The sequence below is a fragment of the Calidris pugnax genome, unplaced genomic scaffold (genome assembly GCF_001431845.1).
Source record: "Calidris pugnax isolate Ruff unplaced genomic scaffold, ASM143184v1 scaffold246, whole genome shotgun sequence".
In the NCBI taxonomy this organism is placed as follows: Eukaryota; Metazoa; Chordata; class Aves; order Charadriiformes; family Scolopacidae; genus Calidris; species Calidris pugnax.
In genome coordinates, this window is record NW_015090989.1 from 2142917 (window position 1) to 2158078 (window position 15162).

The 15162-nt window shown below is 36.1% G+C and overlaps 1 protein-coding gene across 1 annotated transcript in view; it reads right to left on the reverse strand.

Moving 5' to 3' along the window:
* CFAP47 (cilia and flagella associated protein 47) overlaps positions 1 to 15162 on the reverse strand; it is a 306788-nt gene that overhangs the window by 240460 nt on the left and 51166 nt on the right. The window contains exons 27-29 of the mRNA XM_014954045.1: positions 14074 to 14283; positions 4146 to 4246; positions 1918 to 2043 (exon numbers count right to left, since the gene is read on the reverse strand). Of these exons, the coding sequence (XP_014809531.1) occupies positions 1918 to 2043; positions 4146 to 4246; positions 14074 to 14283 (437 nt within the window). The remainder of the gene's footprint in view (positions 1 to 1917; positions 2044 to 4145; positions 4247 to 14073; positions 14284 to 15162) is intronic.

Genomic DNA, 15162 nt, shown 5'->3' on the forward strand with positions numbered 1-15162 from the left:
AACATTTTTATCAACGACATAGACAGAGGGATTGAAAGCACCATCAGCAGCTTTGCAGATGACACCAAGCTGTGTGGTGTTGTCGATACACCAGAGGGACGGGATGTCATTCAAAGGGACCTGGACAGGCTGGACCAGGTAAACCTCATGAGGTTCAACAAAAGCAAGTGCAGGGTTCTGCACCTGGGCCGGAACAGTCCTTGCCATCAGTACAGACTAGGGGGTGAGGTACTAGAAAGCAGCCCTGAGGAAAGGGACTTGGGGGTGCTGATGGATGAGAAGCTGGACATGAGCAGGCAGTGTGCAGCTGCAGCCCAGAAGGCCAGTTTGGAGAAGGGCAGATTTAGATTGGAGATTAGGAGAAGTTGGAGAAGGACAGATTTAGATTGGAGATTAGGAGAAAGTCCCTTACTATGAGGGTGGTGGAGCACTGGAACAGGTTGCCCAGGGAGGTGATTGAGGCCCCTTCCCTGGAGATATTCAAGGTGAGGCTCCACGAGGCCCTGGGCAACCTGGTCTAGTTGAGGGTGTCCCTGCTGACTGCAGGGAGGTCAGACCAGATGAGACCTTTGGAGATCCCTTCCGGCCTGGACCGTTCTATGATTCTATAATTCGGAGGAGAGCAAGGAGGCGGTCCAGGCACCAGAGCAGAGATTCCCCTGCAGCTTGTGGTGAAGACCATGGTGAGGCAGGCTGTCTTCAGCCCATGGAGGTTAACAGTGAAACAGAAGTCCATCTGCAGCCCGTGGAGCACCCCACACCAGAGCAAGTGGATGTGACCAAAGGGGACTGTGATCCTGTGGAGAACTCACCCTGGAACAGGCTCCTGACAGGACCTGGGGACTCAGAGAGAGAGCAGCCCATGCTGGAGCAGGTTTGCTTGCAGGACTTGTGACCTTGTAGTGAATCCACAATAGAGAAGTTCATGAAGAACTGCAGCCCATGGGAAGGACTCACATGGGAGAAGTTAATGGTGGAACATCTCCCATGGGTGGGACCCCACACTGGAGCAGGGGAAGAGAGCAAGGAGGAAGGAGCAGCAGCAACAACATGTGATGAACTGATCACAATCCCCACTTCCAGACCCCTGCACAGTGTGGGGGGAAAAGGCAGAGATTTCAGGAGTAAAGTTGAGCCTGGGAATAAGGGAGGGGTAGGGTGAAGGTGTTTTAAGATTTAGTTTTTATTTCTCATTATCATCCTGATTTGATTGGTAATAAATTAAATTAATTTATTTTAATAAGTCAAGTCTGTTTTGCTTGTGACGGTAACTGCTGTGTGAGCTCCCTGTCTTTATCCCAACCCACAAGCCTTTTGTTCTATTTTCTCCCCCCTTGTCCAGCTGAGGAGGAGAGTGATAGAGTAGCTTTGGTGGGAATCTGGCAGTCCCACTGACAACACTTGCTTTTATACAGTACTTCATAACTGCAATAGAAATGTCAAAGTCTAACCTGAGTGTATAACTAGACCTTTGCAGAATATAGCATATTTACAGAGTGTATATGATTGGTTAGTTCATGACTACAAAAGCAATACTCTTCTTAGCAACTAATCCCTTAGGTTTGTTCAGTAGTTATTTTTCTGCTGACTCCTCCATGGACATGTTATTGCAAAAGGGACCTTGATATTTTTTCACTTTCTGTTTGCTTTCGGGGTTTTTTCTTTGTTTGCACCAGTTTGACTGATTTCCCTTCCACTTAGTCTGCTAAAAGGAAAGAGGATATTTTCTGCTTCTATACTCTAGGCCAGGTTTCTCATGGTATCACAGGAGAGGACATACTCCCCAGTATTCATTCATTATATGGGCAGAAGCATTTAAGGCAAAGCTTAGAAATGCAAAACATAACTCTTGAAAGCAGTAAGCTGAAAAGCAGTTGTAAGAGCTCAAAATGTTTAAAGGGAACATCTTCACTATACCTGATAAAGAATCTTGATAGGTTGAATCAGTGGTTGCACCAAAGGAACTTGAGGAAATACTACGGGAAAGTGATTGTGGAGTATAACGTGGATGTAGAACAATTTCACTACTGCATTCCTTACTGTCTATAAAACAAGATTACAAGCTGCAGTTGAGAAAACATATGTCATTGTCTGTGCTTTAAAAGTTTATAAACGGCTATCTGCTTCTAGATTTTTCTATTTCGTGCTTCAGTTAATCAAGTAACAGTTCTCATTTGACTCATGATGAAAATCTCACTTTGGTCATTAAACCGGGGAAAAAAAAAATTATCTGTATATTTTTTTCCATTAACAGTATGTTTCACTCGCTGAAAAGCACCCATCAGAACAGCATTAATTCAAGAATTCTAAGTCATGAACAAAATATTCTTAAGGAATTTTTGATCCCAGCTCTGTCATGAGTCTCAGAATACCATTCCCAAGCACTTTCAAACTCAACAACACATATTTTTACGAACCAAACTCAAAATATGGTTTATCAATCCATTAGTTTTGTCAGAACATTTAGTCTGACATTTTCATGTTGGCCTATGATAGGAACAGAGGGCTTCTGCTAACTATCTCTGATGTCAGTCTCCAGAACAACAGAAGAGGAACACAGTGTAGCATCTAGAGAAGTAAACAAACACACCAGTAAAAGAAGGCAGAAATCTGTATGATTATCTTCAATTTTTGATTCCTGGCACTGTTATTTGTATGGTTTGGAGAGAATAAAACAAGAGCATATTGTCAGATAAACAGAAGCAACACCTTCATGAATAGCTTTCAAAGGCACTGTAGATATGGTTTGGCCACATTAAACAGCTTTCCACACCAAAGTAGTCTATACAAAACCACATAAACTAGGCTTTAGTGATTTGTGATAATGACTCGCTTCAAACTGATACAAACTGATAACATTATCAATAAGCAATCAATACAGGACAGAAATATCCCATTATTAATGGGGGATCAGTTCTTATAAAATCATCGGTCCATTTTTGGCTTAATCCTGAAGGGAAACCTATAAAGTATCTCCAAAAGACAAGCTTGCAAAAATGACCTACTGGTCCCCAAAAAAAGAAATAAAATCATCACACATCTATAAGAGATAACACTTTTCCCCCTTTCTTATCTTCATTTAATTGTGCTATGATCCATTATTTATATGGTACCTATCCCTATCTTCTATAGGAAAAATAAATTAAAAAAAAAACAAAAAAAAACATTACTTGTCTTCGTGCTAATACCTTTTTCAGCTTCACAAATACCATCTCTCTTTTCTCTTAGATAGTCTGAGGAACATATTTAGTTAATGCAATCTTAGAATTCAGAGTCTTGAAAGATAAATCTGTTTCAGACCTAATGACTTGCTTACCTGAAAACTCATCTATTTCACCAAATATATCAGATCCCAACAACTACAAAAATTAAAAAAAATTACCCCATACTTAAATCTCCTTTGAGCAGGAGGTTGGACTAGATGACCCCCAGAGATTCCTTCCAACCTGAATTATACAGTGATTTCAATCTCTTCCCATAAGCACAGCTACACACAAAGAGATGACAGAGTACTGAGGAAGGCAGAAATGGAGAAGGGGGCAGGAAGCAGGCAGAGACAGGGCTGGGAAGGGTAAGGGGCATGGATGTCGAAGCAGAGAGTCAGGCAGAGACACATTACAGATAAAAATATTTCTAGTCTCTGATTACAGGCTTTTATTAGGCTTTAAAATATGGCTATGCTCTCCAGCCTTCAATGACAGTAATTAAAAAAACTTGAAAACTATTCCAAACATCATAACATGTTGCTTTCTTCTCTTTTGCTTTCTTCAAAACATATCCAAATGCTCTCCTAGGAATTGTTGATGATCACTCTCTATCGACATAGTTAAAATTAAGTTCATTTATTCTCTATTGTTTGGTTTGTTTTCTCTACTCATACTTCAAAAACTTCACAAAACAGTCTGTAAGATTTAGGCTTGTCCAATATTTTTTGATAAACTACCTAATAATTTGTAGAAGTTTTCCTCATTTTCAACAAGAAAACAATAGCTATTAAACTGTTTTAAAATTTCATGTCAGTATCCCCTTGTAATTAATGAGCAGAAATGCTGTCTTGACAATAACATCCCTGTTTTCACACTAAAAACATTGATAATACTACTACACATATTACAATTTTAAGAGGTAGAGTGCTGACTGCTTACCAGTTCTCAAGATAATTTGTTGATCAGAGCGGTGAGATGCCAAATACGGGTATAAAGTAAGAAGGCAATTCTCTGCTGTTGCAGCAATTTGAATTGAGAACCTGTCCAAAACAAAATACAAAAGTGATAGTTTTCTATTTAGCCATGGTAATCAAGATACTTCAGCACAAGAATAAAAGACAGAACTGGATTTCTTTTCTCTTCTCTTCTGATTCAATAGGAAAATACACAGATGGGACTGAACAAGATGAAATGCTGAAGTTTAGTATAGTATTTCCACTTCACAGTCTTACTATGAGCACGGATGTATCATTAAGCTGAAAGTCCAAGAGTTAGCAGAGATTTCATTAAATAAATGAACTCTGTCTTCCTGAAAAGAAAAAACAATTAAAATTACAGCTGGCTTTTATGAATATCCTGAAGGAGTTTGCTAACTTGCTAAATATATATCTATAACTTCTGACAGGGGAAGTTTTCTTGAAAAGCAACTTCTATTTTGATTTAATGTTTATTCTACAAGACTTTACAGAAATCTCAAAATAAATAGATTCAATTTAAAAACAATGAGATATTGACTGCAATTGCTAGAATATAATAGAAATTGGTTTACATGCCCCAACATTTACTAGAGTGTCTGTACCGTTGGTAGCAGCCATATTAAAGTGTAGCAATCCACCTTTTAACCCTTTTTTCATACCTCACCTCAATCTCTCGGGGGGCAATCAACAAGCAAATTATTGTAATCTATTGATCCTTGCTAGCCATCTGTATGTATGTTCTTAGCTCATTGCAACCGACAGGTAATTCAACTGAGCTTCATCCTGTGTTATTACATAGCTGGTTTTTTACTCCACATTAACTTATTAACTAACATTCATATTAATTAACTATGTTGACTAAGCTGTCTAAAATACAAAGAAAAATGTACTTTAATAATTCAAACAGCACACTGATATCCATCTTGCTTTAGTATATCGAGAATTATGCAAATTGAAAATATCTTGCACATAATATTTTCTATTTTCCTTTAAATATTGAATAATAAATTGCCATGTAATGTGAATTTAGATTAATATTAGAAGATATCACCTTTCAGATTAATTTATAATATGACATAATTAGATTCTAATGTTTTGTTATAGAATAACATAATCAAGAAAAACATAAAAGTACCAGAAAGTAGATTTTCTTTCCTCTTTCATACTTCTCTCTCGAAACAACATTCTTAAATACCATTTTTAGAGGAATTTTATTAAATAGAGAAAGGCCCCAACAAAATCCATAGCCATCTTTCTCATTTGTAAATATCCACATCTGGATACCACTTTCATAGCTAGCAGTTGTTTAAATCAGTAATCCAGCTTTGCACTCGGCTGGGAGTGAGGCAAGGGCCTTGCACCTTGTAGCATAGTATTTCTTTTAGCTAACATCACAGCTTATGCTTTGATTCAGCAAAAATCTCAGCAGCAGGTCATCAGCAGCACAGATGGCTATAAGAGTTATCTATCTACACAAAATGTACATTTGTACATGCCCAAACCAGGTGTCAGAACACAATGCCTTTTCCTACCTTTACCAAGCCTTTAAACCCCGGATCAATAACTACAACACAGAAAAGGTTGCCAATTTGTAACTCGTGATGTTACTGTGATAAAAAATTCTCAGTACTCTGGAGGCATACAGTAGGTTAACTTCAGACAACAGAGTTGGGGGCAGGGGTGTAAGAAAGCTGTATGAAGGTTAATGAAAGAAATAGCTCTCAAATTATATCAAAGTAACTCAGATGTCTGTATTATTGGATTGAGTCAACTTTCTGATTTCTCAGTTTGAGGCGAGTACCCAATTTAAGAATTGGGCATGTGCCAAATCTTCATTCATGCTCTGATACGCACAGTCATGAAACACAGAAAAATGTGTTTAAGGACAACCGCAGTACGTCTTAACTGACCCAAATTCAATGAGTGATACTACTCAAAGCAAAGGTACTACTGCACAATCTAGAATATAAAAAAAAGCCATTGCTACAGAACAGCTGTGTACCAATAAATGTCTGAGACCTCACAGTGTTGCTATAAGAGAAGCTCCTCCCTGCGCCATGCTGCTAGGAGTTAGCTCCTGTGACCACGGGCCTGTGACCATGGGTCTACGATGGCTGCAGTGACCATAAAGTGGTAGACTTCAGGACACCAAAAGGAGAAAACAAGGCAAAAAGCCGTATCACAGTCCTGGAATTCAGAAGAGCAGACTTTTGCCAGCAAAGAGCCATAAAGTTGAAGAAGGGACTGAAGAACCTGTTATATGGGGAGACACTGAGAATTGTGTTTTCAGCTTGCAGAAGAGAAGACTCAGGGGGATGTTATCTATGTGTTCAAATGTCTGAGGGGAAGGAGTAAAGAAGATGGAGCCAAACTCTTTTCAGTGATGCTCAGTGAGAGAACAAAAGGCAATGGCTATAAATTGAAATACAGGAAATTCTATCTAGTCTTAAGAAAAAAAATAATTTACCATCAGAGTGGCTGAACACTGGAAGAGTCTGCCCAGAGAGTGCTGTGGAGTGTCCATCTTTGGAGATATTCAAAAACCAACTGGACAACAGAGGAGGGGAATGAAGAGAGGACTAGATGATCTCTGGAGGCTCTTTCCAACCTCAGCAATAAATATTGATTCAATTATTGGCCACCTGTCCAATCATCATTATTATTTTCATATGGTATTTTCCCCAAAATGGGATTTGAAAGGGAACTTAAAGAAGAATGAGCCAGCAGCTAAAAGACTCATCTGAGTTTCAAAAGGTGACACTCCATTTGTAAGAAAGCATGGCAGAAAAAACAAGAGTGCTTGGAGCTAAATATTTATACACATTTTAGGCATTAAGGTACAGGACAACAAACTGAAAAACATGCCTATTTCCATACAAATATAGCAAACAGATCACAAAGGCATCATCTTGCACTATTGACCTTTATTTATAACACCATTCATGAAGTGATGTTACAAAACTAGAAGTCTTGTGCAATGTATTTATTCTGTACTTGCAGGAGAGCTTAAGTAAATAATATAGAAGTCTGTGCTATTCTATTAGAATGAAAGGTACCTGTATTGCTATCAAATGCGGTTACTAAATGTGTTAAATTATTCAGTGTATTCAGTTTTATAATGCTTAATAAAGCAAGTAAAAAATTTGTTGTCTACGTGAACCATCATTGCCAAGGCTATTTCAGTGTTTATTCTCTAATGCATATTTCCAAAGAACACTGAAGGGGAGAATGGCCATTAAATATATTGTGTTTACCAACATTTGAAACCTGCTGATCACCAAAAACTAAAGCTCTCTGATGACAAAAAAATACCATCCAACATTCTATACAGAAGCAGTTTGTTCACTTCTCTTAGCTTTTTTTTATTTGTTTGTTTTAATGTCCATGGAAAGACAAAAGAAGATGAATCTAAATATATTTATCCTTTTTATTTTTCTCTATAGCATTTCAGACATTTTCTAAGTAGAGTCATTTGTTTCATATCAGCACACCACAAACACAGAAACACAGACATAGTAAAATAACCTTTCTTCAACAGTATTCATCAACAGATGCAGAATATCACAAACAATTTCTTAAGAGAAAGAATCCAAAGCCATAACTGAAAAATTTCTGTAGCAACATTGCTTGGGTAAATTAAGAAAATATTTCAGGGAAGCTCTCACTGCTGGTTTAGGCAACAAAACAAACTGATTGCAGAATTGATTAGTGTCAAAAGGAAACTTGACATGACAGTGAGGTATCCTACAGATCTTTAAGAACAAAGAATAGCCTAGATCAGGGAACACAAAGTTGTAATGTAAAAATAAATAAATAAAGACCTGCCCTCCTGCCTCCCCCTAAAATTCTTTGAACACATCCAGAGATGAGGGAACTGGAAGGGAGAGGAAAAGATGACCCATGGAAGCTCTGATGATTCTATTCACAAATAAGCAGTTCCTCACACTGAGGAGTCCTTTTCCTTTGTTGCAAGAGGTCAGGATTCCACAGCAATTGAAATAATACAATAATAAATAGTGACAGACACATGGTTTCACATGATATATGAGACTTATAGCTGGGAAAGCAGCCATGTTTTTTCTAATAGCAGCAATGATATCAGCTCTTAATTCCTGAAGAACAGACACTTCAGCTAGCAGGGACCATCACAAAATGGTAGAAAGCCACAAGCACAGAAAAAAACAGGAGTGATTAATGAGTTTGGACCATCACCAGTTTTCAAAACCATTCCCAACCATCTGAAGTAAAATGCCAATAGATTATTAGGTCAGATGAACGCAGCAAAGACACAAGCAAATATCAAGAACTCCAATGTTTTCTAGCTCCCTGATCTCTCTGAATTTAAATTATTTTGAAAGAAATTGACAGCTCCTATATTCTGTAAGACGTTACAGCAGAATACATGCTTTAGACATTTGCCAGCAGAACCTACTAAAGAGCTGTATGGTTTAGGCGTGTTTCCCAACAAGGAAAACACTCCATGCAAAACAGAACATACGCTTTTCCTCTGTGAGACACTCAGATCTCATGAGATCAAATGACTGATTCATAACTGGGTACCTTTAAGTGATCATGTCTTAGTTGCATCATGTTTTTATTAGAGGCTAAAATCCCCAACATCCTCTCTTCCTGAGGTTCCAGCCATGAACAACATGAATAACATCAGAAATTGCATTAATTTCCCCAGCTTCCCAGTGGGAGATGGAAAGAAAATGGAGAACTATAAAGCATGGGAGGTAAGGACCAGCACATCATGTCATTAATGATCACAATTTATCTACCCACCACAAGTGAGGGGAGTGGAGGGTAGGGGTGGTAGATTTTTTGCTGCTCAGAGCATCATTTCTTTTGATTGCATCTTTGATGCAATGGTGACAATATATACCTGTTGTTTACTATCTATTTTTCAGAAAGAATAAGTTAAATGTCATTTCAATCAGGATGGCAGAAAACTGTCTTTCCTGGTAACTTATTTATCTAATCAGCAAATTAAAATATATAATAAAAGAGGACAAATATATAAACATGCCATGTTCACAGAGGCTATTTTTTTGTTTAGTTTTTCAAGTTGAAGGAAATAACTAGCTAAATATTTCATAGCTAATGTCATAGCTAAATATTTCTTCGTATTTATTAAATACTTACTCAAGACTTTCTTGGATTTTATGTTATCATTTACTTCTGCTTTCCTATCAGCCCTATGCAAGGAAATGTCATTTATTCTGCTTTGGAGTCAAAGATGCAAAAAGGACCAATAGAAATTTAAATCAACATTAGAAATTAAATGCAGATTCTTATTTAAGGCAGTCATTAAATAATATTATGATCCATTCAATGGAATCTGTGCACACAGTAAATTACTTGCATAAATGATAACCATATATCTTTTCAGTTTTCTTTTACAGCATGGTTTCGCTATAAAACATGATTGCCTGTCATCTTTCAACTGTTTTCTGAAAAGCAGCCAAATTCAACAGTACCTATCCTGTACTGAATGTTCACTCTGATTTAAAGAAAAAACAAATGCTATTATTTAGATGAACTTAATGTGGACTACGTGAATCAATTTTAATGAAGTTTTAGACCTGAAGTTAGAAAAGCAAAACACTCCAGAGTCTAAGTAAAAAATGACCAAAACAGACTATTTGTCTCATCAATACTCACACTTTGAAAAACCCCTAGAATTAGTTTTGTTTAGAAGTTAAGACTCCTCTTCTAAGTAGGTAAATACAGGACACGATCTTTTACCACCATATGAAAATTAATTTTTAACTTGCTTATTTTAATTCCATCCCAGAACAAAGAATATGAGTTGAAGATCAAAATTTTAGTTCAAAACATTTAAAAATAGATACTATCACTTTGAAAATGGAAATACAAAGAGAGAATTCTTGACAAATTAATACACCTTCAGCAACTGACACTGTGAGATTTCCCGGCCATTAAACAAACCAGGAACCTACTCAAGACCAGTTAGCTTTTATAGGTGTTATAAAAGATTATAGGTTTCATTGTTTTATTATTAAAGATCTAGAAGGCCCCAAAATCTTGACTCAAATTAACAAAACAGTTTCAATTCATTAGTTACGCAGTTTGAAACAAACTGCTCAAATGCTCAGATAATTAGTTGAATTGGTTTTGAAGTCTGAACACATTGCATAGGTCTCCCATTGCGGGGGTCCTGGGAAGACAGAGTAGATATGCAGAGAACCAGAAACTGCAGCTACAGATTACTACAGAGGGGAATATCAAAGCCCATCTTAATATTAACAGTAGTAACGAAACCCAATTCAGGATAAATTTCCATACAACCTATTAGAATAATAACTATATGCTCAGGATTAGAGAATCGGGCACGCACTTAGACTTTTCCAGTTGAAGACAGAATTCTTTCCAGTTACAATAAAAATAATTTAATTCAAAAGCCAGTATGAATAACATTTCTACACTGACTAATGGCACACACAGAATCCCTTTGTTTTGCATGGCGGGGTATTTCATCCAGTTGTGTTCAGGTTTTATATCACCTACTCCTACAGCCAATACATATGCGCAACTCCCTGACAGGAAATGATGTATGCATTGGCAAACCAATGTTACTAGTCCTATCCTTTAACAAATATGTACGTACTATGTTTTAAAATACAGCAGCAATTTTAAGATGATTTGACTTGCCTGAGCATAAATTTTTTTCACCTTTGCAAGCTGGGATGCCTTTTAAGGTGATAACTTTCATTTGGCATCTTTTTTTCAGAAATGCATTGAGTTTTTCTTTAAATTGCTTTTATTTCATTTTAATGGCAAACATAGAAAAAACTTTACTACACACCAGAAAGTATTATTTCTCTATAACAAGGTTTGAGAAGCTGCCTGTGCATCATATAAAAGCAGTTATTAAACTAAATATTGTGCCTGCTCAGCAGCTATATTTCAGACCTCATCGTAAGCTTAAATTATCTTTTCCTCATAATTACTGCAAGCTTTAGCACAAATTTATGAATCACATCCCAAACAATGATTCAATCTCAGAATTAAATAAACTTTATAAGAAATAGATTCTTGGATGACAATCTATACAGAAAAATATAAAATACTAATCCAATGTGAGCCGCAATAACTGAAAGGTCCATAAACCTTGTATCAAAATAATATAAAATTTAGTTTTGTGCTTAGGAAAAGTCCCATTTTAAGCTGTAGGGCAGAGATATTTAACCTTCAAATAGTTGCTTTACTAAAAATATTAACTGATGGAATGACTTTTAATTACAACAGTACCTATATTTCCTCCTCATGCATACACCCATTCGTCCTACCATGAGAAGAGCTGAACAAAAGGGACAAATACTGAAAACAGTTATTTTCCCACAGAACATTTAATAACAGATTTTATTTCTATTTAGTAGAGGCAGGGAAGACCTTCTGCATTGCATTTCATCAATGAAGCTTCTTAAAAACAGCCTTTTACTTCAAAATCAAAGATGTATGAATTTCATGTTTGCAGGTATCTTCAGCACTAAGCAATGTTTCAAAGAGATGAATTTTGGTATGAACATTGCATACAAATTGCTGTCAAACTCTACATATCCTGTCCTAAGGGAATTTAGGTCTAACAGGAATTAGATCGTTCAAATTCCTAAGTATTTTTCAGATGTAGAGCTTATATTACCAAATAATTTCAGTAGTTTTGAAAACTTCAAATACTTTCTGACATAGTCCACAGGACTGCATTTGAGGAAACATATAAATAAATTAATAGCAATGTGAAGCAACATCTGTCCCTTATCCTTTCTCTCTGACAGTGCCTGCTTCTGCTAATGCTGCTCTCCAAAAAGTCCCTTTAAGGCACTGCAGAAGGCTCTGAAGAGCCCAGCGTGGAGGGAGGACTAAGACAGCAACAAGTTTTCCATACTTTGCTATCCAGTCCTGAGTTTTATGTATCAGAACAATATTTTCAAAAGATAATATTGCCTATACTTATACATATATATCCCCTATATACAGGCAGTATGGTCTGAAGCTGAAACGTATCCATAGCATGCTTTTATGAATTCTCAGCAATACATATCCAAAAAAACCTCACATTCATGTTTGTGTTTATATACATATTTTAGAACATGTTAACAACAAATTGCACTAATATAGATAAGCAACATCCATCCATGCAGTCTTGTGTCATCTGGCTGTTAAAATTATTCCTTTTTATCTTATGCCCCAAATAAAGCCTTCACTGGGATCAGGAGTTGGCCTCCTTGTTGTTCATGAATCAACTGTTTCCCTTCAGAGCTGCTCAAAACTACTGCCTTGCCCCTTGAAAATTTAAAAAGCAGAACTATTAATAGTTCCAAGTTCCTGTCTCAGAACACACACATATGCAGCTTTCTTTCTCAGTAGCCAAAAAAACCCTCACAAAAAAATCCAAAACCAACACAGAAAATACAACTATACAAACAAACAAACAAATCAAACCCAAACACAGGATGCACAAAAAACCTAAACCAAAATAAAATAAAATAAAATCTACCTCCTCTCTTCCACCTGAGGGATTCTATATTGATCTTTGGCATGGACAGTAGCCTCCAGATTCCTAATAAACTGAGTAACAATATTGCAGATATTGCAGGAAGAAGTAGAGATCAGGAAATGCCGCAGCTCAAAGTACAAAAACTCATAATAGACCATCCTACTCTAAAAAGCTTAAAAAAAAAAAAAAACAAAACTATAGAAGGAAAAATTAAGGATTAAGAAATAACAATAGAAGATGAGTTAAAAGTGGCATTTAAAAAATAACTAAAAACACCAAAGAAAGCAGGGGGACACACTCACAGAAAAAAAAAAATGGTAGTAGCAGAGTGCAGGGGAAAAATGATGGACAGCATGGAAAGCAAAAGACTGAAGAATGACATACACTGAGAGAGGGAGGGAGGCACATCTCTTTAAAATAAGACTGGGATGTGTTCTTTACTGGTTCCTAGCAAAATGAAGTTCTGACTTCCAGTGTAATTCCTCCTTGAGAAGTCTTCTAACCTTTATTCTGAAGCTCAGAGGCTCAAGGAATTAATAAATCATGTCATCACATGAACATAACACAAACATTCACAAAAAATTAAAAAAATAATAATAAAAAAAATTAGTATTCTTGCAAAGTTCCACATCGTACAGATAGTCTTTAAAATAACTAGAATCTAACTTGGAGACAATACCTGCTAAGTTACTCAGAGATGTCTCTTCTTGAATTCTTCGTTACCAGAAAACACCTGAAACTTTTAAGAGGACTGAAAATGGAGTAATCTTTTGCAAGATCACTTCACTGCAACTTTGTAAAGAATTGCAAATAGGTGACAACAACTACCAGTTCTTCCAGATGCTATTAGGATAAAGCATCTGGAAAAGAGACTCTAAACCAGTAACAAACATTTCATTGTTCTAAAAAATGAAACGTAGGAGAAAAGCTCAATGGAATAAAATTTCACACAGTGTGGCTCAATGCAAAATCAGACCACCTTGAAATTCAGCATGGAAAGGACTGTAAAATTTTTATAGGTTATTTTCCAAAAAGCAAAATATTTTGTAACAGAAAACATTACAATTTGGTGAATCAAGACCATGTCTCTCCAAAGCAATCTGAGAAGACTGAAGTATATATAACAATTACCAGTAGATATGAATGAGATACAGGATCTTAAGATTGCCACTTAGATAAATCTTACCTTAGAGACCAAAGCTGAATTTTATGTTTTTGAATTGTAATTCAGTTGAAAAAGAGAAATACATTTCTATGTTTCAGAATGATTCTTGTGTGCCTTCACCCAACTATTATGAGTTCTGTCTCAGATATCTAACTTTCTCAGTTTGGCCCCTGCCTCCAAATGAATTTGAACTGCATATGTTACCTGTTTTTGTCTTCATCGATGAAGAACATATTCCCTAAAAATGACATTGGCCTAAACGATCTGAAGCTGATATGACAAATTAGTTTCTTATTTGTGCCATCTGATGAAATAACAATATTTTTTCCTTCTGGGAACTGTACAGAAAAAGGGTAAATCCTGTCACCATCTTCAAGTTCAAGCTCTGGAAGTTCCACTTGAATTTGTGATTTCCTGTATTAAAAATAAATAGTAATGGTGTTTGTGCTCACAGGATGACAGTAATAAAATTGATCAATAGACTCACACATTTACAAAACTACTGCTTGCAGTTAAATACAGAAGAACAACTTCAGTTTTGAAATGTAAATCAAGTGAAACTAACTCTTTTAGCTAGCTCCTTTAACTCCTAATTCCTTTAGTGTTTAGATGCCAATTTGTTTTCTACATATATATCCAAACATTTTCTACTGACCCACAATAATTCAAAATCCAAATGAAGAGTAATTTCTACTAACTGTGCTACAAAGGGCATAAATATTACTTCCTTACTTTAGGTTTCCTAAACCTAAAGCATTCATTAATATTGATTAAACTGCTTTATTGCACAACAAGGTAAAGCAAGTTTTGAAATAGAAATATTAAAGGGATATTCATGAAGGTACTTAAGATGCTTTCTGCAGTTACATAATTTTAGGTTCCAGCTCTGAAATAAGAATGACAGTCAGTCCAGGCCCATATGGAATCCTTTCAGTTCTAACCACTGACTTACTGACAATATACAAATCCCTTGATGAATTACTACAATTCAAATGAGATAAGACGATAACAATTTGAAGATAAAGTTAATTTCATTAATTTATGGCAATTTAAAGAGTTTTGCTCCAATTCTGCTAGCATTGAAATGATACACACATAAGCATAACAAACTAATATTACTGCTCTTTACTAATTATAAAGAGAAAATCTGTGTCTTAGAGATCAGAAAATCATATTTCAACACACATGTACACAAGAGTGCTTGGAAAAATTAAAATAATAAGATTACTATCAAAACAGTGCTGGTTATGCTACATAACATGAGGATTACAAAGAGATTCTCTTATAAATTCA